This window comes from Pan troglodytes, chromosome 5 (genome assembly GCF_028858775.2).
Source record: "Pan troglodytes isolate AG18354 chromosome 5, NHGRI_mPanTro3-v2.0_pri, whole genome shotgun sequence".
Classification (NCBI taxonomy): Eukaryota; Metazoa; Chordata; class Mammalia; order Primates; family Hominidae; genus Pan; species Pan troglodytes.
Window position 1 is genome coordinate 134,663,053 of NC_072403.2, and position 24,919 is coordinate 134,687,971.

At 40.4% G+C, this 24,919-nt stretch overlaps 2 protein-coding genes and 1 long non-coding RNA gene across 6 annotated transcripts in view; 2 read left to right on the forward strand and 1 right to left on the reverse strand.

Annotated features, from left to right (window-relative positions):
• Positions 1–4,501, forward strand: FABP7 (fatty acid binding protein 7). 2 transcript variants are annotated; one of them, XM_527495.8, is made up of 4 exons: positions 24–306; positions 730–902; positions 1,523–1,624; positions 4,147–4,501. In XM_527495.8, the coding sequence occupies exons 1-4, from the start codon at positions 234–236 to the stop codon at positions 4,195–4,197; spliced, it is 399 nt and encodes a 132-aa protein (XP_527495.1). In that variant the 5' UTR covers positions 24–233; the 3' UTR covers positions 4,198–4,501. The 2 variants fall into 2 exon arrangements, with proteins under 2 accessions (XP_009450199.1, XP_527495.1); XM_009451924.4 differs by lacking the exon at positions 4,147–4,501 and having other exon boundaries at positions 1–306; positions 1,523–1,792.
• LOC107975287 (uncharacterized) lies at positions 1,682–9,798 on the reverse strand. The gene is made up of 4 exons (XR_010158168.1): positions 9,699–9,798; positions 8,458–8,609; positions 7,390–7,550; positions 1,682–1,767 (listed from the first exon to the last, which is right to left on the reverse strand). It is a non-coding gene; the product is annotated as an uncharacterized LOC107975287 (long non-coding RNA).
• Positions 9,679–24,919, forward strand: part of SMPDL3A (sphingomyelin phosphodiesterase acid like 3A) — a 20,478-nt gene continuing 5,237 nt past the window's right edge. The window contains exons 1-5 of one of the 3 annotated variants that reach the window (XM_518720.9): positions 9,679–9,879; positions 16,095–16,308; positions 17,244–17,388; positions 21,709–21,805; positions 24,060–24,229. In XM_518720.9, coding sequence (XP_518720.3) covers positions 9,768–9,879; positions 16,095–16,308; positions 17,244–17,388; positions 21,709–21,805; positions 24,060–24,229 — 738 coding nt within the window. In that variant the 5' untranslated portion in view covers positions 9,679–9,767. The remainder of the gene's footprint in view (positions 9,880–16,094; positions 16,309–17,243; positions 17,389–21,708; positions 21,806–24,059; positions 24,230–24,919) is intronic. The other 2 variants (XM_009451923.4, XM_009451922.5) reach the window with 2 other exon arrangements.

Here is a 24,919-nt window from a genome sequence, read left to right on the forward strand (position 1 = left end):
GATTGGAGCCTCACTCGAGCGCTCCTTCCCTTCTCCTCTCTCTGTGACAGCCTCTTGGAGAGAGGGACACTGGAGGGGTGTGTTTGCAATTTAAATCACTGGATTTTTGCCCACCCTCTTTCCAAATAAGAAGCCAGGAGCTGCTTGCTGATGTGTAAAGGGTCTTCTGAGCTGCAGTGGCAATTAGACCAGAAGATCCCTGCTCCTGTCTCTAAAGAGGGGAAAGGGCAAGGATGGTGGAGGCTTTCTGTGCTACCTGGAAGCTGACCGACAGTCAGAACTTTGATGAGTACATGAAGGCTCTAGGTAGGTAACAATAAGACCGGCTGTTCTCTTCTCAACGTGCAGCTTTAGATATTTGCAGATTCCATTTTTCACTCATCAGGTCAGCAAGAGGCAAAGACAGATCACATTGTCCTGATCAGATGCTAGGCTATGCATTTTCCACTGAATGGATTTTTAATGTGGCACTTGCTTGCCTTCTTACCCAGGGCCAATAAAAACAGGACATTTGCTATTCCGTGGAGAATATGAAGCTTCTCTGACTTTTTTGGTTTTCTTCTGCATCCACTTATTATCACAGTAGTGTTTTACATGATTAATGGGCTAATCATGTTCTAATGAAACTTACACTTTAGAACCTGGATTCCAGAATCAGAAAGCAGATTCTTGCTTTGTGAGTTATTTTGGAAGTTGCTGCAGACTGTACTGTTCCCTTTGCTATTTTAGGCGTGGGCTTTGCCACTAGGCAGGTGGGAAATGTGACCAAACCAACGGTAATTATCAGTCAAGAAGGAGACAAAGTGGTCATCAGGACTCTCAGCACATTCAAGAACACGGAGATTAGTTTCCAGCTGGGAGAAGAGTTTGATGAAACCACTGCAGATGATAGAAACTGTAAGGTGAGAAACTGCTTCTTCTCCAGAGTGGGGATGGGGAGGGGGGAATAAAGATAAAGATTTCCAATGCATGTTTTTTTTAAGATGTTGGAAAGTGTAGAATATTTTCAGTATTTCAATCCAAGGAGAAATACACCAAAGTTAGTTTAGTGTGCATATGTTATATTTTGAACAATGGGTACTTGCTATAGCATAAATCTCAGTTGTATTTGTCTCTTACCATATACTGTTCACATTTTATATCAAACTTGTATTTCAGAAAATATTTAATAAGGTTTGTTTGAAAGAGAGATTGCATTTTGTTTAATTCCCCAGGTTGCCTCAGATTGACTAAATAGACAGTTTGCCCCATTCTAAGGCTTTCTTTAGAGGGACGACTAGCTGCAAAGCACTAGTTTAGGATTTTTGTTTTTAATATATTAAATTTTTGTATTTAGATGTATACTTTTTAATCAAATTTACATAATAGAAAATCTAGAAGTAATAGAAATAATGATAGGATAATTAATTGATCATGATTTATTCAATTACACAACTCTTTCAAAAATCACATCATTTGTCTTCCGTATCAGAAATCTGAATTGTATTTATTGCTATGTTCTGCATTTTGTTGTTGGTCTCAGTCTGTTGTTAGCCTGGATGGAGACAAACTTGTTCACATACAGAAATGGGATGGCAAAGAAACAAATTTTGTAAGAGAAATTAAGGATGGCAAAATGGTTATGGTAAGTAATGACAATTCTCCATTCTTCCTTGTTTTTTTCTCCTCTCCGCACACCTCTCACCTCCTTCCTTCTTCTTCCCTCCCCCTTCCATTCTTCCTCCTTCCTTCCTTCTTTAATAATACATCACTGGCAAGGTTCTTTAACTATATGTAAAACAGGGGAAACAAAAAGATCCCAGTTAATTTTCTTCTTCAGCTCAACTTCTTTGATTGTAGAAAAAGAGAAAAATTCATGTGTAGTTAAAAAAATAAAAGTTGCCATTGATTTGCCTAAAACTGTGTCAAAAGATTTTTTGTAGGATAACTATGGATGTCTCTCAAATAAAATGTAATATAAAGCCCATAATCACTGAAATATATAAAGATAATTGCTATTATAAGAGAATCTCAGACAGATGACTTTATAGCTCCTGTAATAAGAGATCTTTAAACAGTTTATATTTTAATTTATAAAGTTACACAAGTTCTGGGCAGATAATTTAGAATATAACAGAAAAGTATAACAAAAAAATTAAAATCCCCTCTGATTTCTTATCAGTGATAACCCTTTTTTTTTTTTTTTTTGAGATAAAGTCTTGCTGTGTCACCCAGACTGGAGTGCAGGGGGGTGCATTCTTGGCTCACTGCAACCTCTGCTTCATGGGCTCAAGCGATTCTACAACCTCAGCCTCCTGAGTAGCTGGGACCACAGGTGCAAGCCACCAACGCCGGGCTAATTTTTTTGTATTTTTGTAGAGATGGGGTTTCGCCATGTTGCCCAGGCTGGCCTACAGCTCTTGAGCTCAAAGTGATGCTCCTGCCTGCTGCCTCGGCCTCCCAGAGTGCTGGGATTACAGGCCTGAGCCAAGGCTCCCAGCCCCCAAAGAGAACCATTTTGATGTTACTTCTTTCCAGTTTTTTTCTCGAACGCATAATATGCCTTTTAAACATATATATTCAATACTAGGTAGACATGAAAAATATTTTTTTCAATCAGCCTCTTCTTACTTACTAGGAATTATCTGTAAAAGAGGATTTATTAGTGTCCTAAGGCTGCCACAACAAAGTACCACAAACTTGGTGGCTTAAAACAACAGAAATGAATTTTCTCAGTTCTGAAAGCTAGACGCCTGAGATCAAGGCGACCCTAGTGTTGCCGTCCTTCTGCGGGCCCCCTCCCTTGCTTCTTCCTACTTCCCGGATGGCTCCTGGCAATCATTGAGGTTGTTGGGCTTACAGTTGTTATTACTCTGATCCATTTCTGACTCCATCTTTACAAGACTTTTTCCCCTGTTTTTGTCCTAAATTGATCAAATATAAAATAATTAACAAATAATTTATCTAATGATGGAGTAGTATCACAAACTAGGAGAAATATTATGCCTTCACCAAGCCTTCCTCAGACGCTTTTTGTGTGACCTGCAATGGTATATTGATGATACTGACATAGGTGGGTAGGCTCATTCAATTTTGGAGGAGGGTGTGAGAATGCTTTACATAGTCCTTGTACGATGACAGCAGAGAAAGTTTTGTTGTTTAAGAATGGGGACTCATGTTTCCTTCTCCCCTTGACTACTGCAATCAGCACTGTTCTGCAGAGAGATATTCATGTTTCTGTGGAGATGGAGGTGGGGAGCAGAGGGACAGTTTTCCTTTCATGTTAAAGGATATTTGCTCACATTTTTTTGGCAACAATCAATAAAAGAAAGGACTCATTTCTAAAAGATTCCCTCTGAAGTTCTCCTTTATGCTTTTACCTCCATTTTTTTCCAGAACACAGAAAAGTAGATAGCTCAACCGTGGCATGCATGACTATGATCAGGCAAGATTGAGTTCAAAAAGGAAGACTAAAGCAATAGACTACAAGGATATACTATACTCCTGAACATCACATCAATACATGAAAACCATGAGCACCAAAACCCCCTAAGTTCTGTAAAGTGGTTTTATAATAACTCTTCAAGTTAGATTTGACATTAGAGTAATAGAGCTGATGTTCCGCATCCTATCCACCTACCTACCTGCGTTCACATAGGCTAAACCGTGACAACCAAAACAAGGAGAATATTTGTACCTTTACATGTTCCTCTTGATTTTGGAACAAGTCATTCCAAATACCATCAGCTCAAATGATTGGATTTTCTAATGGCTATTCAAAATTTATCTAGGTTAAGAATTGAAAACTGTTATGTAAACCTATTATAAAACTCATTCACTTTTAAAGCAGATAGCTGAGAAAACAACGTAGACACTCCATTTCTCACACCTGATCTGCTCAATTACCCTGATAATTTAAGGCTAAAGAAATTCTTTTGACTTGAATCTAAAGTGCTAATCCCAGTGTTTGCTTCATTCTCATTTCAGAGACATAAACTGTATATCAATATAGGGTCTCTTTTCAAGATGTGAAATGCTTATGCAGCATTTAATGTTTGTAAATGTCATTCTTTTGCATAATACTTAGATCACATATATGATGATCTTTAAAATTCGGTGACTGAAGTTCCTGTATAAAAAGATTTGATTATCTTTTGAACCTTGCAGACCCTTACTTTTGGTGATGTGGTTGCTGTTCGCCACTATGAGAAGGCATAAAAATGTTCCTGGTCGGGGCTTGGAAGAGCTCTTCAGTTTTTCTGTTTCCTCAAGTCTCAGTGCTATCCTATTACAACATGGCTGATCATTAATTAGAAGGTTATCCTTGGTGTGGAGGTGGAAAATGGTGATTTAAAAACTTGTTACTCCAAGCAACTTGGCCAATTTTAATCTGAAAATTTATCATGTTTTATAATTTGAATTAAAGTTTTGTCCCCCCCCCTTTTTTTATAAACAAGTGAATACATTTTATAATTTCTTTTGGAATGTAAATCAAATTTGAATAAAAATCTTACATGTGAAATTTTGTTGTTGTTTCTAATATCATTAATCTGGCTAAGAATTCTATATTAGACAATTTTAAGTAAAATAGTCACTCTTATAGCATAAAGTAAGGCTGAAAAAATTAGCACTTTGTTTAAAATACTAATTTAAAAAATAAGCAAAAGCCTTAGAAAATACAGAAATGCCACAGTTTTGGTCGAGCCTTCCATGAAGAATCTGTGATGGTAAAATTCATTTGGCCAGGACCCAGAGAAGCCTTGTATAGTGGGTTGGGCTACGGAAGTGGTGTCGTTTTTTCCTTTTTTTGAGACAAAGTTTCAGTCTTGTTGCCCAGGCTGGAGTGCAGTCATGCGAACTCTGTTTCCCGGGTTCAAGCAATTCTCCTGCCTCAGCCTCCTGAGTAGCTGGGATTACAGGCGCCCACCACCATGCCTGGCTAATTTTTGTATTTTTTAGAGACGGGGTTTCACCGTGTTGACCAGGCTGGTCTTGAACTTCTGACTTCAGGTGATCCACCTGCCTCGGCCTCCCAAAGTGCTGGGATTACAGGCATGAGCCACTGCACCCGGTGGAAGTAGTGTCTTTAGAAGAAACGGTTTGAAGAAACAAAATGATGTATATCAAAATGTCTTATTAAAAGGTAAATATAATCAAAATATCATGTAATCAAAATTTCTTATTGAAAGGCAATAGAGAAAGGGAGTGAATTTTATCCTGGATTATAAAAAATGTTTCTCCAGACAACTAAACTGAGTTGGATAAAGTCAATGAGAGTGCAAATGGAGTGCTGTGCATAAAGACACTCAAAATTTCGGGGTGGTGGAGCGGGGCGGGGAGAAGAAAGGGAAGGTGATTGAGTTGACCAAACCAAATTAAATACCTGTTTGTATCTGGCTGGGGTCTGAATTTGTGAAATACAAACAAACAAATATTTTACATATTTCATCATTTACAAAATGCTTTTTATACATTTTCTCAACCATACAATGTTTAGCAAGAAGGCAGGTATTATTTATTTTTACTTTACCAATAAGGAAATTGAAGGTTAGATTTGCATGTCCAAGTTCTCATGTGTAGTAAATAATATTGAGAGCTGGAAATCTTGCAATATTTCTCTTTATTTCCTCTCCAAAATTAATATTTCAGCTAACTTTTCTTCTGAAACAAAAACACAAGATTTTATTCTCCCCGATCATTCCTTTTCTTTGTTAGCCTCTTGGGAGGCTAGGGAGGTAAATATATTTCAGCACTTATATGTAATACTGTATTCATTTTTAATCAGCCCTGTGTTTTAGTAAGTTTTTATAAATTAATTCAAAGTTCAATTAACTGGCCAGGCACAGCAGCTCACACCTGTAATCCCAGCACCCGCACTTTGGGAAGCTGAGGCAGGTGGATCACGTGAGGCCAAGAGTTCAAGACCAGCCTGGCCAACATGGCGAAACCCTGTCTCTACTAAAAATACAAAAATTAGCCAGGTGTGATGGTGCATTTCTGTAATCCCGGCTACTCAGGAGGCTGAGTTAGAAGAATTGCTTGAGCCGGGAGGTGGAGGTTAAAGTGAGGCAAGACTGTGTCATTGCACTACAGCCTGGGTGACAGAGAGAGACTCTGTCTCAAAAGAAAAAAAATGTTCAATTAACTTACAGCTATAAGTATGAGAAATTTTTCTTTTTTTTTTTTCCTAAGAGATGGGGTCTTGCTTAGCTGCCCAATCTAGTCTCAAACTCCTGTGCTCAAGCAATCCTCCTACTTCAGCCTCCTGAATAGCTGGGACTACTGGCACATACCACTGCACTCAGTTTACCCGTCTTTAAAAGCATGAAACACAACATGAACAGGTTGTTGGCTCCAACTGTTCTGACAGCCACCATCTCTGCTTCTGGTGGAGGGCTGTTTAACAACTGGATTTCAGCCTACACTCTACCAGAAGCCCAGATTCTGGCCTCTCTCTTATTAAAGATACAAAGCCAAAGATAGAGATTTATCTTTAGCTCATTAAAATGAAGCCAAATAACACTGGCACCAGTTTCCATAACAACTGTCTCCCAGAGTGAAGAATGAAAAGGTTTTTGGGCGGCCTAAATGGGAAACAAAGATGCAATGGTCTGAAAGATCAAGGGTTGCAGTGGTAGAACAAATGATTTTAAGAGGGAAGATAATTAACATGTTTGCTTCCTAAATTTTTCTGGGTAGTCGCAAATCATTTTTCTTCAAACCAAATTCTATTTCACACTGTCAATCTGTCAATGCACTAACTTTTCTGGTTTGCCATCTTTGTTTTGTTTCTTAACATAGTTAAGAAACATAATTAAAGGAAAGGAAAAATGACCAAGACCAAAGGCAATTTGACCAACAGGCCCTGGAAGAACATTTCTGAAATGATACGAAGGTCTCAATGATACAAACTAAGCTAAGGCTGTTTTGTGAAGCTTCTGCTCTTCTTTCATGTGATTTCCCTCACCCAGATATACACACTCACGATGACATATTTGTACACCTGGCACATGGAGACCTACAAATATATGCCCATGGTTGAGATATGCCTGTAGAGATGTTGGGGCACTGTAGTTTTTTGCTTCTTAGTGAGTATTAAGAAAAAAAAAAGAAAGTGGAGTGAGTAGAAAGAAGGATGGTGTTTCTACCCACTAATTTTAATATACTGTACTTTTTAGGATTTCAAACATTTCTTAAGTTTCAAAATGTGTATGCCTTGTTTTATGCTTACTGAAAAACTATTTTGCAACCAGTTACTTCCAGTAAAGTATATTGAAATTGGAAAAAAAAAAAAAAGGAGTGAAAAGAGCTATTTTTATAATTTATCCTTTTCCTAGCTTTAAATGTTTGGACTAAAAACTCCTAAGTTGTTTCGTTAATCCTTACAGTTGTTTTCTCTCACCAGCTCACCATTTTTTTCTGGCTCCATTTTCTCCCATATTCTAGAGGTTGTGAACTGAGAAACTCCAAGGACCATCTTGTCCACCACTGGAATGCACTTTGGTTCTTGAAAGCTTTTGAATCATCCAAAAGCTGAAGCAGGACTTCGGCTGCCCTGGCAGGACTTGAAACTGTAACACAAAAGTACCTGAGACAGGTCTCAATCAATTTAGAAAGTTTATTTTGCCAAGGTTAAGGATGGGCCAGTGACACAGCCTCAGGAGGTCTTGACATGTGCCCAAGGTGGTCAGGATACAGCTTGCTTTTATACATTTTAGGGAGACATAATACAGCAATCAATACATGTAAGATTTTACATTGGTTCGATCTAGACGGGCAGGACAACTTGAAGCTGGGCGGGGGGTGGGTGTTTCCAGATCATAGGAAGATTTAAACATGTCCTGATTGGCAATTGGTTGATTGAAAAAGTTATTATCAATAGAAAGGATGTCTGGGTTATGATAAGGGGTTGTTAGACCCAGATTTTGTCACACAGACGAAGCCTCCACGTAGCAGGCTTTAGAGAAAACAGATCTTAAATGTTCCTTATCAGATTTAAGGTCTGTGTTGATGTTAATTACCCATGTCCAAGCCCCCCATCCCCTTTTTCATGGCCTGAACCAGTCTTTCAGGTTAAATTTTAGAGTGCCCTGACTGGGGAAAGAGTCCATACAGATGGTCGTCCATTCAGATGGTTGTGGGGGGCCTTCAAATTTTATTTTTGGTTTACAAAACAGAAAATGGAAGCACCTTGCTTCCCATTTCAAAGCCCGTTTCATGACACACACTCCCATTAAATTACATGGGATACAAAACAAAGCTTTCTATGCTGGGAAAGAAATACACTCTACAACATCTTTTTTGAGGTTAGTAATTACGGAAAGCATTTTCTTCTGCAAAGGAATTCCACGCCCTATAAATTTAAATTATTAGCTTGTCATCTCCAAGAGATCAGCATCCTCATAAACGGTGAGAGAAGGAACACAGAATACAGGATCCAGCACAGTTTCGGGATTCTGGCTTCTTTGCCAGACTTACCTTTGCTTACTTCTTTGTGTAGACTTACTTCTTTGCCAGACTTATCTTTGCTTACTTCTTTGTATAGACTTACTTCTTTGCCAGAAGTATATTCAAAAAAGTTCCGTGGAAGCATCAAATCAACCACCTCTATTTATGATTTCCATGCATCTCTGGAATGCATAAAGCATGATTTCAGAACATGTTCTAATTCTAAGACCCTTCTCTTCCCGGCAGTTTAAAAAAAACAAAAAACAAAACGTGATATCTTTGAGCATTGGTTTTCAAACATCACAATCACTTTAACATGACCTGAAATGCTTGTGAAAACACAAACTGCTGGGCTCCAGCAGGTTTCTGACTCAACAGGTCTAGGGTGGTGCCTGGGAATTTGCATTTCTAACTAGAGTTCCCAGGTGGTGCTAATGTTCCCAGTCCAGAGACTTCAATTCGAGATCCACTGCAGTATCCAGAACTTTTGCTGATTTCCTTCAAATCATGATACTTCAGGGCTCTCTGCATCACCTCTACTGAGGCGCCCTACCCATTAAAGCTGGGGTAGGTTGGCCCAAGAATGGAACCGGGATCGTTGAGATTTCAGCACCCCAGCATTTTTTAGTGACTGAAATAATAAAAATTCTGATCAGGCTCCTGCTTGCTTGCACATTTTAACCACTCGCTTTTTGCCCAATATTCTCCTTGTTTCCACAATATAATTATAAACTGCTGATGTACTGCTTCCTCGTCAAGAACAAAGAGGTAACTTCAGGGTCACAAAAATGTTTGTAGAAGGGGTGAATACCTCCAAGGGCTTTGCAACCAGCTGCGGATGCCTGGACGTCTAATTGCTCAAAGGTGTTATCTGAGACTGAAGAAACAGACTTTTCCCCTGGATTCTTTGAAAATCCCCCTCTCTTATTCTCTAGCAGAATAAAATCTCCCTGTTTTTTCCTTTTTACACACGGATTTGAGAGATCTTGTTCTCCCTCCTTCTGGCTTTTACTAAATGGAATGTCTTTCTCTATCCCCAAGCACCAGTATGTCAGTGTTTGACATCAACTGCACCACTGATACACGAGTCGGAATTTGAGCTTCTACAAGTACATTCCTTCCTAGGCCAAACACTGACGCTAAGAAATACGAGAACAGATCATCGCTAAACAGCAGCTGAAGGTCAGGCGAACTGACTCGCTGCGGAATCTGCCTTTGCACGTGATCAGTCGGGCGTCTACACCCGCAGCCGTCTTCTGCCTCCGCCTCACCCTCAGGCCTGACGGTCCGAGTGGAGCTGCGGGACAGCCCGAACCTCCAGGTCAGCCCCGCGGCCCTCCATGGCGCTGGTGCGCGCACTCGTCTGCTGCCTGCTGACTGCCTGGCACTGCCGCTCCGGCCTCGGGCTGCCCGTGGCGCCCGCAGGCGGCAGGAATCCTCCTCCGGCGATAGGTGAGTTGTCCGCGACCCTTCTCTTCCCAGGCGGCAAAGAGCGCGGAGCGGCGGCGCCTGCGCACAGCAGGAGAAAGTGCGTGGGGGCAGCTGCCCCCGGCAGAGGCTCGGGCTAGCCGGGCCCCTGACGCGTCCGGCGTTGACCACGGCTGGTGGGCGCGGGGAGGGCGACCAAGGGACTACAGCGTTAGGGCGTCCAGCCGGGAGGCCGGGGCTGGGCGGGGGAAATGCCCTCGCCGGTGGGGGCGCTCCAAGGGCGCGTCGGCCGGATTTCGCCAGCCTGGCTTTTGTTTACATCCTGCATCTCAGTTGTTTTGCTCCTTGGGGAAGGAAGGAAAAGCTGCGGGACTCAAGGGAAGAGGAAGCTGGGAGTCCGATGTGCAGCACAGCAAGAGGCCCCTAATCGGTCCTGAATGGAGGGGGACTGCAGTTTCCCCACCAGCTCAGGGAAGTAAATTTCAGCGTGACTCACACTATCTTCTGTCTTGCTCGACCGAGATCAGTGGCTTTTTCTGCCACTCACCCAGCCAGAGCGCGAAAGCACCCTCGGGTAGACTCACCCCTTAGTCTACCGTGGAACTCACGGGGACTTCATTTCACCTGGATGTCCACTAGGTTTCCTGCGGGCGGGACCCATTTTATTCACTCCCAGCACTTAACACAGTGCCCGTTACAGTAGTGATTCTCTTAAGTGTGCCCTGGACCGGTGGCAGCAGCCGCCGCACTTAAAATTGTTAGCATTGCAAATTTCCAGCCCATCCCAGACCTACTGAATCTGAAACGCTGGCGTTGGGGTTCCACAGTATGCTGTTTAACCCACCCTCCGCATGATTCCTTTCGGCTAAGTTTGAGACTCACTGGTCCAGAATAGATACATTTTGGTGGGAGATTGTACAATGCCATCCGAGCCTCCAGTTTCAAAAATCAAGGTGCCCCCACCTCCTCAACTCCCTTTAAAAATAATTGCACTGTTAAGAGGAAAAACCAAATTAGAGAAGTGGGGTTCTGTTTTCTTTTAGGGGAGAGTTGTCCCTGAGACTCGGTAGCAGCACCTAGTGCTGAAACCTCTTTCGCTCCCTCTGTGCTTTCTCAGGACTTGGGAGCGCTCTAGGGCAAATATCTTCTCTTTGAAGGCCAAGTCCTCACGACTCAGCTGTCAGATCTGAAGCAAAAACTGTAAATCTGGTTTCCGAACTGTGGCAAATGTCAGTCATTACAAGAAATTTCCCCAAAATGTTTATGTATACTGGTTTCTGCTTTTATTACGGCTTAGCTTGTGTTCCTTTAATTATGTGACCGGTTAGGGTTTTGAAATAAAATGTCTCACGTTGCTTGAGGCCACACAATGGCAAATTCACCTGTGTTTTAAAGAGGCCTGAATGAGCGCTTTCTGGGGACTCCGTGAGTCTTCACACCTCCTGTTTGGGAAACTGCAAGGTTGAATCCCCTCCTACTAAAGGGGAAGGAAGAGGGGTTACTGGAGTTCAGTGGTCTGAAGTGTTACTGGAGTCACTGGAGTTCGAAAGTCTGAAGTGTTACTGGAGTTCAAAGGTCTGAAGTGTTCACTCAGCAGTTTCACAATTCTCCTTGTTTGTAATATTTTGCGTATTTTCCACTTGATGTGACAACTCCCCTGCCTCCTCTCAGCCCCAAATGCTTGGACTTCCTTTCAGCATCCACCCTGCCTGGCTACTGCTTTCTTGTTTTGTGTTTTTGCGTTTAAATTCCCAGTCTTAGTTTTCTGCCCTGTCAAGTCCTGGTGGTCGGACGACAGAAGTTCTAGGAAGCTTCACCTGTGTGTTTTTGGCTACAGTTCTTTAGATTGAGTAGGCTGGGACTGGCTTGTGTATTGGTACTGTTAAAGCAAACTAAATACGGCCTGAGAAGGACTCCTTACTTCTATATTTGAATCCTTGTGAATGAACTGTAACCTAGCTTAACAGTCAGATGAGACTGAAAACCTAACTTAAGAGTATGCACTGGTAACAATAGCTAAGTTTGGCCAATCCCAGCAGCCATACTTCAACCATTCATATACTGCTGAGTGTTCAAACTATGTTAAAATAAGGCATAAGGCGAGCTGAATTATGTCTGAACTATGGTTCATTGGATTCTTGAGAAGTTATAAAATATTTTGGATTAAAAGATTTTGTGGTATAATTTTGAGAGTTTTTCTAGATTTGCTGAACACACACACATATTTTTGGAAGTCTTTTTTAAAATTTATTTTATTATTTTATTTTATTTTTTATTTTGAGACAGTCTCGCCCTGTCACTCAGGCTGGAGTGCAGTGGCGCTGTCTCGGCTCATTGCAAACTCCACCTCCCAGGTTCACGCCATTCTCCTGCCTCAGCCTCCCGAGTAGCTGGGACTACCGGCACCCGCCACCATGCCCGGCTAATTTTTTGCACTTTTAGTAGAGACGGGGTTTCACCGTGTTAGCCAGGATGGTCTCAATTTCCTGACCTCGTGATCTGCCAATCTCAGCCTCCCAAAGTGCTGGGATTACAGGCATGAGCCACCGCGCCCGACTTGGAAATCTTTTTAAAGATAGTCTGCAGAACAGGAAAACGTGCTGTGGTAAACAGAACTTTGGACTTTGAACTAGGAAACATGGATTGGAGTGTGGGCTCTGCCACAGGCCAGGCCGTGGAAACACACATAGGCACACAGTTTCGTTAGGAGAGGGACATGAGGCTTCCAGATGTTCATTATTCATGAGTCCCAGGTTAAGAAGCTGTCAGAGCTCTGTTCTTGGCTTCTGTTTAAAGACATCTTTCAGTGAATTTAAATGATTATCCCCTAATTTATCTGTCTGGAATGCCATGCAGTAGAAAGATCACTAGACTGGAAGTCTGGAGAGACTGGTTCCAGTTAAGCTTTCATTACTGAGTCATCTGTGATCTTGAGGATATCATGAAATTTGCCTTTGCCTAAATGTCATCATATATAAATTAAAGAATGTTTGTTGAAGGGCTACTATAAGTCATGCATATTCTAGATGCTGGCGATATAAATCTAGGTACTAAATTATATCAGAGGGGTGTACTCTTAATGCATTTCAGGTTTGGGTTTACTGAAACAGATGCTGAATATGTTTATAGTCTCTTTTCCCCTAATCTTCACAGTATCTCGAGTGTAGATATTGTCGTTATCTGTTTTCTTTCTTCTTCTTCCCTTTTTTTTTTTTTTTTAGAGACAGGGTCTCTGTCACCCAGGGTGGAGTGCCTTGGCCCAATCTTGGCTCACTGCAGCCTCAAGCTCCCTGGCTCAAGAGATCCTTCCTAAGTTTTGTATTTTTTGTAGGCATGGGGTTTCACCATGTTGCCCAGGCTGGTCTCAAAATCCTGAGCTCAAGCGATCTTCCTGCCTCAGCCTCCCAAAGTGCTGAGATTACAGGCATGAGTACCCGTTTTCATTATCTGTTTTCATGTGAGGCAGGTGAGATTGGAGATATTTGAATGTGAAAACACAGAGAGGAATTGTATGTGGATAAGGGCAATGTGGACTCTGGAGTCAGATTTCCTGAATTCATAGTTTAGCCCTGTTGCAGATGATAGTTTAGATCTGTTGCAGATGATGCATGTAACTTGAATTTAATCTCTGTGTGCTTCAGTTTCTTATCTGTAAAATGGAGTATACATAATAATGAGCTCATACATGTGAAGCATAAAAAATAGTACTAAACATGTAATAAGTACTTGAATTTTAAGTATTACTTGGAAATGGGGTTTGAAGTTAAAAAAATAACAGTAAAACTAACATTGAGCTTACTTGGTTCCATACACCTTCTAAGGGCTTTACTTCTACTAAGTCACTTAACTCTCACAGTAGGCACTATTATTATTCCCATTTCATCAATGAAATAGGCCAAGATCACATAGCAAGATTAGTGGGTGGTGGAGCTTGGGTTGGAAGTCAAACAGTCTGACTCTGGCCTCCATTCTTAACCACGACACTGTATTGTTTCATGTTCATTTACTATACCCTTACATTCTCGAAATAATACAAATACATGTTCACGTTAAAATGATTCTCTGGGATGACTCTGAGCTATTTGCCATCTTTACTTTTTGTGCTGGGTAAAGTATATCTAAGATGGAAATAAAGATTGGGGTATTTTCTGCATTATGGAATAAAATAAAATTGCTTTTGTCAGATGTTTTCAAATAGTGACTAAGTGCCAAGTAATTGACCATACTACTACTTTCTTCTGGATCTTTTGTCTACCATTTCTTAGTTGTGAACATAAATATGTTATGGAATTATAATGACAACTATGTTGGGAAGAAACAACCACCAAAAGATAACTCACCCCTTTCACCTTAACGTATCAACTGTTTCACCTTATTATCCCAGCTTTGGGTTTTATTCAGTTGTAACATATTGGTAGAGTTTAAAGTTTGCATCCTACCTGTTTGCTCTGTGCTTCTGGTGTAGTACTTGCTACTTTGTCACTTCTGATGTGTTTCTAGTCATAATCAGAGTAAACTCAAAAACTCAAAAGTGTGGAAAAAAATCTCTGTATTAAAACAATTTGAACATGGTCTATAAGGATCATTGAATATATATATATAAATGATGTATAAACAAACTTGGAAGCCCTTCAGTATGGGAGTTCAGATTTATTAGCTGTGTATACTTTAACAAATTTTCCATTTGACCCAGCACTGGTTTTTCAATTCTAAAATGAGAACCATAATTCCCAGTTCGGAGAGTAGTTTTGAGAATCAAATGACATAGTATATTTAAATTGCTTATCACAGTGCCTGGCACATAGCAAATACTTAATAAAGAGAGATACCACTGTGATTATTTGTTCTAGTATTACCTTCAATAAAGGAAACTTTCTTGGCCGGGTGTGGTGGCTCACGCCTGTAATCCCAGCACTTTAGGAGGCTGGGGCGGGCAAATCACGAGGTCAGGAAATCGAGACCATCCTGGCTAACATGGTGAAACCCCGTCTCTACTAAAAATACAAAAAATTAGCTGGGTGTGGTGGCGTGCACCTGTAATCCCAGCTACTCAGAAGGCTGAGGCAGAAGAATCGCTTGAACCCGGGAGGTGGAGGTGGCAGTGAGCCAAGATCACGCCATTGCACTCCAGCACTGGAGACAGTGCGAGATTCCATCTCAAAAACACACACACACAAAAAAAACTTTCTTAAGATGATTTCCAAGTAAGGGTGCTATCAAATGGGCTTGGCTGCTTCCTAAAAACCCAATGGAAGCATCCTTTTTAACAACTACTTCCCTTAATTTTATTAACATTTTATACGAGTATATGATAGAAGATGTACCTCTATTAAATAGCTTTTAAGAAGCTTTGAGAATTCCTATTTTTGGCTTAAAGCTTGTATTAGAGATTTATGTTCTTTGAATTAATGTTGAGAGGCAAGGTTTATAAGAAAGTAAGAGTGATATATAGTTCCTGGTTCTGCAGTCTACCTACTCACTGTGTAACCCTAACAAACGACATCATATTTATACGTCAATTTTTCTACAAGAAGAATGTAAATAATTTGTAAAATCTTAAACTCTTACAGGAGACATGCTATTAAGACACAAGATGATGTCATCATTGGCCTCTCCGAAGGGTATTTTCATACATTTTATTATGGAAACATAGCTTTGCTAAATATTCTTTGTTAGGTTATCATGCTGATACTAATACTGAGCTCATGGGTTCTTTTTTTTTGAGACGGAGTCTTGCTCTGTCGCCCAGGCTGGAGTACAGTGGCACGATCTCAGCTTACCACAACCTCCACCTCCCAGGTTTAAGTGATTCTCCTGAGTCAGCTTCCCAAGTAGCTGGGATTACAGGCATGTGCCACCACACTCGGCTAATTTTTTATATTTTTGGTAGAGATGGGGTTTCACCATGTTGGCCAGGTTGGTCTCAAACTCCTGACCTCAAGTAATCCACCTGCTTCAGCCTCCCAAATTGCTGGGATTACAGGCATGAGCCACCGCGCCCGGCCTGAGCTCATCAGTTCTGAAACACTTAAGTAGTAAATTGTTCCTACAGTTCCTTGAAGCTCATCTTCTCACAGAGAAGGACTGTATTTAACTTCAAGGCTTATGAACATTTAAATTACCAAGGCTTTCCTCCATCACAAGGAGGAACAACCGTCTCTAGTCTTAATATAAATATTTTTATGAGAATTCCAAAGGAGAACGAGTAGATTTATCTGCATTTTTTGTGTAATCAACAGGACAGTTTTGGCATGTGACTGACTTACACTTAGACCCTACTTACCACATCACAGATGACCACACAAAAGTGTGTGCTTCATCTAAAGGTGCAAATGCCTCCAACCCTGGCACTTTTGGAGATGTTCTGTGTGATTCTCCATATCAACTTATTTTGTCAGCATTTGATTTTATTAAAAATTCTGGACAAGAAGCATCTTTCATGATATGGACAGGGTAAGTGATTATACAAGTACCATTAATTACTCAATATTTATTTACAGTGTCCTAAGCTTCATAAGAGTGCTGAATTCCGTAACAAGATTAGTTACATTTTAAGAGTTATTTGAGTTAAAAAAACACTAGGTCAAACTAATCAACATTATTAGAGGTAAGAACAATTTTAGAAGTTTTTTTTTTTTTTGAATACAGATTTCAGAAATATGTCAGTGTTAACTACGAGATGAATCCATAAACAGCACAGTTGCATCAATATCTTGAGGTGTTGATATTAGGTCTTCATGAAATTATCAAAGACAAAAGGCAATAATGGAAGTTTACCTGTCATGACAATTTTGTAAAGCATCATCTTCTGGCTGTATAACTAACTGGTTCCCTTCATCATTATAGGGTGAAGAGGCCCATATTTCTTTACCTGGAATAATGACCATGGCTAATACTTGTAGAGTATTTACTTGGGGCTTGGCACTGTTTTAATTAACTTATACATTGTAACTTATTTAATTTTTACAATGGGTATTATTATTCCCATTTTACAGATGAGGAAATGAAGGCACTGAACATCTAAGTAACTTATGAGTATACACAACTAGTAATTGGCAAAGCTGGGATTTGAAATAGGCATTTGGGCTCTGGTTCAATTGGCATCTGCTTTTAATTATTGCAGTTTTTAGCCTCTTATAAATCTTCAGTCAGGTAGTGAAATAGGCTGGGATTTCCAGCTTATTTTTTGTATTATATTTTGTTAATTTTCTTTTATAGGATTATCTGTAGGGTAGAGGTAGGTGAAGAGTAGTCTATCAACTCTTTAGCTGTAATCTGCTGTTTTAAAATGGAAGTCTGCAATGATAGGTATAGCAACGCATCATGCATAAGTCTAGTAACTCTTTATGAAACTGATTTTGTTCTTTACAATCTCTCTCTTTTTTCAGGGATAGCCCACCTCATGTTCCTGTACCTGAACTCTCAACAGACACTGTTATAAATGTGATCACTAATATGACAACCACCATCCAGAGTCTCTTTCCAAATCTCCAGGTTTTCCCTGCACTGGGTAATCATGACTATTGGCCACAGGTAAATTTGATAGACTTTCAGAAATGCTTAAAGAATTTTTCCTATTAGTAGTGTCAAAATTGTGACAATAACTAGCTAGTGATAGGGCATGGGAATGGGTCTTATAGAGGGAGAATATGGTCTTAATCCTAACCATCAAGAAAGGCAAAGACAAGTACTTTGGGGACTGTAAAAGTAATCTTTTAATACTTCATGAGAAGTTGTATCAATAGTGAGTTTTCAGAATAAAATTATCCAGTTTGTGGATTATTAATTTATGTTTTCCTTCATAATCTTCTTCAATTTCTCTTTTCTTTTGAGTAATGTTCTGGTTCATTTGCATGTCCATGACAAGGTGAGCAAGTAAGGTTAATATTGATAAATATTTACTTTTTCCAGAATTCTTATTAGACCTACAAGGATGTGCATACCCTGATGTAAGCTAGACTGTAAATAAAAACAAAAACATTACAAATTGCCATAAGAAGCAAAGAGGAAGGAGGTCCATGTTCAAGTCATAGTTTATCTAATTAAGACATGATTCAAGGCAGAAACCATGTTCAGAGCATTTAATGCCTGAGATACCCCGGCTCAACAGGTTTTTATTTGAGAACCAACCTGTGCATAACAGCAAGATGGCCGTCCTGTTTACAGCATCCTATTGTAGTAGTGTAAAATCTTAGATTTGTACCCAGAGATTTTTGTTTAAGTCCAGGGCTGGGCAATTGTCTCCTGTGGTACAAATTCAGCCTGTTGCTTGTTTTTGTAAATAAAGTTTTATTGGAACACAGCTATGTTTCCATTCATTCTACATTGCTTTTGATTGTTTCATGTTTCAGAATAGAGCAGTTGAAATGGATAGAAAAAGTTTGCTGACCCCTGGTCTAGACCTACCCTTCATTTTGTAGGTGAGAAAATGAAGGCTCAGAAATGTGAATTACTTGTCCAAGTGCTCCAAATCCCTTGGGAGCAGAGCCCATACGCTAGATCTTTTTACCTCAGATCTGTGTTCGCTTAAACCAACATCCTTTTGCACATCCCTTGCCTTGCCTGATTAACATACTCAATATTTCCCAAACATATCTACTTTCATGCCTCTCTGTGTCCACATTTTTCTCTTTGCTTAGAATATCTTCCATCTCATGTCAAATGAATGCTGAATGGGGGTTTTGATTATTTTTAGTTAATCGAACCTGAATACAGTAATTTTGATGAGTTGTATTCTAGAATAAGCTTAAGTTTCCAGTGACTTCTTGTCCCTGGCCTACTATCTTGAGATGAGTAATATGTGAGTCCTTTTGAGTCAGCCTGTCAACGAGCATTTGTTCCTGTTGATATGTTAGACCACACAGTGAAGAGGCTTGGGAACAAATGAGCTCCAGCAGCCCAAGGTCACACACATTGTGTTTATATGCCTTAGGTGGCGGGAAGACTGGAATATTGGAAAACACAGGTGTTCATAGTCACTAGAATGTAAATCTTTAACCAGCCCTGCTTTCCACTCCCTCCCTCTCCGCCACCACACCTCCCTCCCAGCCCTGCTTTTAATAGCTTGGCCAACTCGGTGATTCACTTAACCTCGCTGATGCAGAGATCACTCATTTGTACATAGAAGCTAGAAGTACCTACCTTGCAAAGCTTTTGTGAGCATTGGTGACATGAAAAAGGCATAGCTTACTATCTGGCACAGCATCAGCCCTCAGTAAGTGGGCTGGTGGTGATTGTCACATTAAGTGGTGACAGGGGATACATGTTTGTAACTCCTTTGAGGATTTGTTTGATTTTATTTTTATCTCTGTCCTCTTTTTGTCAAGTCAGATCTTACAATTCAAAGACAGAAGTGCTGCCTAACTTCTATAACATATCCTATTATATTAATATATACAGCTAGGGTAAATTGGGCAGCCTACATACCTTTAACAGTTAATTTTTTTTCTCTTTCTAGCTTATGATCTTATATCTAAAAATGTTCTTTCTGTTATTCTACTACCATCTTTCCACCTCACAGTTTCGGAAATGTCAAATGTAACATGAAAGCTCCACAACAAAATTTCTTAGAGGCTGATGTCTGAGTTCTAACTCTGGAGAATGTTAGAAACAAATAAATTTCATAAGTGCTATTTTTCCACTGAAATTCTATGTTCATGCAGCATAGCTACATAAATATACATATACAGATGCATGTCCCCACCCATGACATCAGAAGTAGGTATCAGTGTGGACATCCTGGAGGATTCTTCCTGTTGCCACCCAAGGAAGGGTCCCCATTTACTCCTACACTGGCAAGACTGGTGCCACCGAATTTGTGGGTAGGTCACTTTCCATTAGGCTTCATTTCTCAGCAGTGGTTATGTCACAGCCAAAAAGGACTGGGAAGGAAACATGGTGCAATAGACAATTGACTGTGAGAGTAATCATGGGATTTAGACCAGCCCTGAGACTGACACCTATCCCTGGATAAGCCATCTAACTTCTCTGGTGCTTGTGTTTCTCATGTTTAAAATAGAGAAGAAAGTCTAAGTGATTTTTACATAATTCTAAGCTTCTCCATCACCACACCATACTTGGCATCCATCCCAAAGTAAATAAATGGCCAAGACTTTATGGCTTTTTATTATATGATGATAACGATGCGTACCAATTTTCAATCAGAATCTAGATTGGCCTAAGCTGTTGTGTAATTCTCAGACAGGCGACCCTGATCTTGGACACAAACTGAAAATACATGTTTAGTCCAATTAAAACAAGTCATTTGGTTATTACTTGCCCTATATGTATCTATATGTTCATCATGTATTAGACGCATGTATCAAGAACTACTAGGACTTGGGCATCTTCTTGAAAAATAACTTCTGATAAACTCCTCTCAGAAATAGGTCTATTTTACCAATGTACAGAAGTAAATGAAGAGAGTGAAGAAGGGGTTTCAGTCATTTAACATAATTTTTTAAAACAAAATTAAAAACAATTATCCAATTCACAAATGATGTATGGGTTTTTATTCAGTATTTACTTTTTTTTTTTTTTTTTGGAAACAGGGTCTTTTTCTGTTGCCCAGGCTGGAGTGCAGTGCAGTGGCACAATCATAGATAAATGCAGCCTCGACCTCTGGGGCTCAAGCTGTCCTCCTGGCTTAGCCTTTCAAAGTGCTGAGATTACAGGCATGAATCACCATGCCCTGCTTCAGTATTTAACTTTCTTAAAGTTTTGTTTGTTTGTTTTCCTCCAGGCGAGGCTCCCCATTTACTTCTACACTAGAGCTTATGTCATCCTGAAGATACTTTATGATAATAAAAATGTTTTGTACTTAAAATGTGTTATTTAAAAAATCAAAATATTTTGATATAATTTATGCTGCCCTAAAGAGACTTCTCCAAATCAAAAGCATGTGGTTGTAAATCTTTATTCAAAGAGTTAAGAAGCTTATAATAGTTTGAACAGTTGAGAAGACTTTGTTAAATTCTAAAACATGATGTTTTCCCGTTCCCTCGGCATGCTGCATCGGGCAGTGCACGTGCAGGCTCAAACCTGCCTTTGGCATCTCTTTAATGAGCACACTCCCACATCCTTCCCATATCCTAGCCATGCTAAAACATGAGCTTTTCTCTGTACATGGTACACACCTATGGAACTCTGTGCTTGTGCCTGTGCCTATGCTTGTGTTTGTATCTGGGCCATTGCATTTGCTTTGATGCCCTTTTGTTAAGTTGATAAAGTCCTTATTTAAGGCCTGGCTTAAATAGTCTCTTCACTCTCTAATTCCCTGGGCTACACCTTTTTTTTTTTTTTTTTTTTTTTTTGAGCCAGAGCCTCACTCAGTTGCCCAGGCTGAAGTGCAGTGGTGCGATCTTGGCTCACTGCAACCTTCGCCTCACGGATTCCAGTGATTTTCCTGCCTCAGCCTCCCAAGTAGCTATGATTATGGGTGCTCACCACCATGCCTGGGTAATTTTTGTGTTTGTAGTAGAGATGGGGTTTCACCATATTGGCCAGACACTTCTTGAACTTCTGACCTCAAGTGATCCGCCTGCCTTGGCCTCCCAAAGTGCTGGGATTATAGGCATGAGCCACTGCACCTGGCCCTTGGCTACACTTGATTGTTCTTGCTTCTAGGCTCCCCCGACCTCTGGGTAGTGCCCAGCACATTGTCTTATAGTTAATTGGTTACATTTTATCCCCCAGTCTCCAACTAAGTTATAATTCCTTGAAGATGAAGTCTATCTAATAATCATCCTTGCATCTCTAGATGCCTAACGTAGTAGTCAGTGCTCAAGTAGTGTTTACATTAATTCAGCTGTGTATCTTTAAATTTCAATGGTGGATTATATTGTTTGTGGCCAGGATCAACTGCCTGTAGTCACCAGTAAAGTGTACAATGCAGTAGCAAACCTCTGGAAACCATGGCTAGATGAAGAAGCTATTAGTACTTTAAGGAAAGGTAAGTGAAAGACTTAGTTATTCCTATTTTGCCTCAATTTTTATTCATGTTATTTAGACTTAAATTTTTAATGTTTGCTTGAGTGTGCCACTTCTGGAGCACAGCCCGCAGTTTTTGTGGAGGACAGTGAGTAGTAATGCTGCCTGTGACACAGGTCGTGAACCTGTTTATCTTGCAGGGAGCTCTTCCTGTTCTTCTTCTATTCTTTTTTCTTCTTCTACTCTTAATTAGGTAGGTATGTTCCCCATGGAGCAAAAGCTGAACTTTGGATTTGAATGTAAATAAAAGTGTGTGTTTCTAATTGGAAAATTGATTGAGAAGAGAGAATAGACACTAACTTCTAACCAAGCAGCACAATTTTATAAAACAAAGAGCTGGTAAGGTGAGGATAACTAAGCTTTTAACATGGACTTTGAGGTGCTTGGGAAAGTAATGCATAATTAGTGCATAGTAAGGCCTTCCCTGGGTCATGTCTAAAGGCCCTCTGCTCCAGTGGCTCTTGACACATCATTATGTAAATCCCTGACATTTTGTGAGCTTAACTGAGGTGTCCAGCTGTTAAACTAAGACTTTGGTGTTTTCAGAATGTTGAGACAAATATTAAGTTAATGGCTAGACTTCTCTCAGTTAAAATACTTCTTTCGGTATTTTTGTTAACCCTTTGGCTTTTGCCACTATTTTGTTATTGTTTTTGCTAGCATGCAGCAAATCATAGTATATATGAATTTGAGACATGATAGCTTAGAATTAGACTATGGTTCTGATTAATCTAGGGAACTATATCTAGTCTTTTTTTTTTTTTTTTTATTAAGATGGAGTTCCACTCTTGTTGCCCAGGCTGGAGTGCAATGGCATGGTCTTGGCTCACAGCAACCTCTGCCTCCTGGTTTCAAGCGATTCTCCTGCTGCAGCCTCCTGAGTAGCTGGGATTACAGGCACCTGCCACCACACCTGGCTAATTTTTGTATTTTTAGTAGAGATAGGGTTTCACTATGTTGGTCAGGCTGGTCTCGGGCTTCTGACCTCAGGAGATCCACCTGCCTCAGCCTCCCAAAGTGCTGGGATTACAGGCATGAGCCACCGTGCCCGGCCTATGTCTAGTCTTACACTTCACATCCTACAAGACACGTGGAGAGCTTATGCAGGTTGAAGGGAGAGCCATAAAGAATGATCAAGATCCCTAAAGAAATGCTCTGCCTTCTAAGGAGACTCAGCATAAAGCAGGGGAGGCAGAAAAAAGCTGAGAAGTGGAATGCAGGCCCTAAGAAAAAGCCATATGAGTTTCATAATGATATCCATTCCAATGATAGCCCTCAAAGATCCAGTTAAACACTGGAGTATAATATTAAGTTAAAAGTCATAGAAGCCATCCTGAGAAAGTCTTAAAGGCAAAAGTGATTTGGGGCAGAGATGTCTTGCATGAGGGGCCTCAAACTTTGTCATCCCAGAGGCCCTAGTGAGACCTGTTGTCATTTTCTACTACTAGGACATGAAAGGCAGCTTCTCAAAAATAACTTCTGACAAATTCAAACCCAACTGACCTGCTAGTACCATAATAAAAATAATAAGGTGTTATGACTACAAGAAAGAATAGAGAAAATTAAAGGGGCAGTGATCCATCCTGATTGAAAGCTAGGGAAAGCCGTGCATGGTGAGTAGACTGAGGGCAAAGAAAGCTGGGCCAGATCTTAGTGCCCAGCTCTGAAAGTGCCATTGCAACAGACCCTTGGGTGTCCCATCACAGGGGTTCAGAGGCGCGGGTGGAATGATGCCTTTAAACCTCCTCTCCCCTGAGATTGTAGCAGCTGTGGTTTGTCTGACCTTTTTTTCCGAGTAGTCTCTAGCAAGATCCATATGTGTTACCATTTTTTGGATTTTATATTTCACAATGTCTCTCATCTTAAGCCCCTAATCATAAAAGTAGAAGTTGATGTGTAAATCTTTCTTTCATAAAACTCAATCTCATTGCTTACTGCCGAAACACTTATTTATCTTTTCATGTGAATATTGGATACAGCTGTTGTTATCTCAATATGTTGGAAGCGATAGCACGGGGCCTGGCACCATAGCAGGTTTGCAGTAAATGCTTGCTAAATCTGATTCTTATCTAATGACAGCCTATCTATGTGCAAACTAAACAATGAGAAATAAGCACCAACCTCCTGACTGGATTGTAAACCTCAGGAATTTGCTTTCACAATGTTTGTGTGTATGTGTATGTTTTCCTAAATGTGTTTTGAAATTGTTTTTATAGGTGGTTTTTATTCACAGAAAGTTACAACTAATCCAAACCTTAGGATCATCAGTCTAAACACAAACTTGTACTACGGCCCAAATATAATGACACTGAACAAGACTGACCCAGCCAACCAGTTTGAATGGCTAGAAAGTACATTGAACAGCTCTCAGCAGAATAAGGAGAAGGTAGATCCCATAGACCAAAACCATCTGGGGATAAACGGAAGGCAAAATTTGTATGTTTATTAAACTCGGGGTAGACTCCAGTATCAATAAAAGTATTAGAATTTGAAGATTTTTTTTGCATAAACACTTTACAACTCATGGATTTTCTTTTTTTTTTTTTTTTTTAAATTTCGAGACGGAGTCTCACTCTGTTGCCCAGGCTGGAGTGCAATGGCGTGGTCTCGGCTCACTGCAACCTCTACCTCCCAGGCTGAAGTGATTCTCCTGCCTCCGCCTCCCCAGTTGCTGGGATTACAGGCACCCGCCACCACGCCTGGCTAATTTTTGTATTTTTAGCAGAGACGGGGTTTTACCATGTTGGCCAGGTTGGTCTCGAACTACTGACCTAGGTGATCCACCCGCCTCGGCCTTCCAAAGTGCTGGGATTACAGGCGTGAGCCACTATGCCTGGCCAACTCATTTTAGTTTTAATTTTTTTTTTTTTTTTCAGAGACAGGGGTCTCTGTTGCCCAGGCTAGAGTGCAGTGGTGTGATCATGGCTCACTGCAGCTTCAGCCTCCTGGGCTCAAGTGATTCTCCCACCTCAGACTCCTAAGTAAGTGGGACTACAGGTGTGCGCCACCACTCCTGGCTAATTTTTTTTTCTATTATTTTTTGTAGAGACAGGATTTCACCATGATGCCCAGGTTG

Excerpts from the sequence above, each read along its gene's own strand:
- FABP7 (XM_009451924.4), top strand. The coding sequence starts at position 234 with ATGGTGGAGGCTTTCTGTGCTACCTGGAAGCTGACCGACAGTCAGAAC. Across the intron at positions 307-729 it reads TGAGTACATGAAGGCTCTAG|GCGTGGGCTTTGCCACTAGG; the intron begins GTAGGTAACAAT and ends TTGCTATTTTAG. Across the intron at positions 903-1,522 it reads CAGATGATAGAAACTGTAAG|TCTGTTGTTAGCCTGGATGG; the intron begins GTGAGAAACTGC and ends TGTTGGTCTCAG.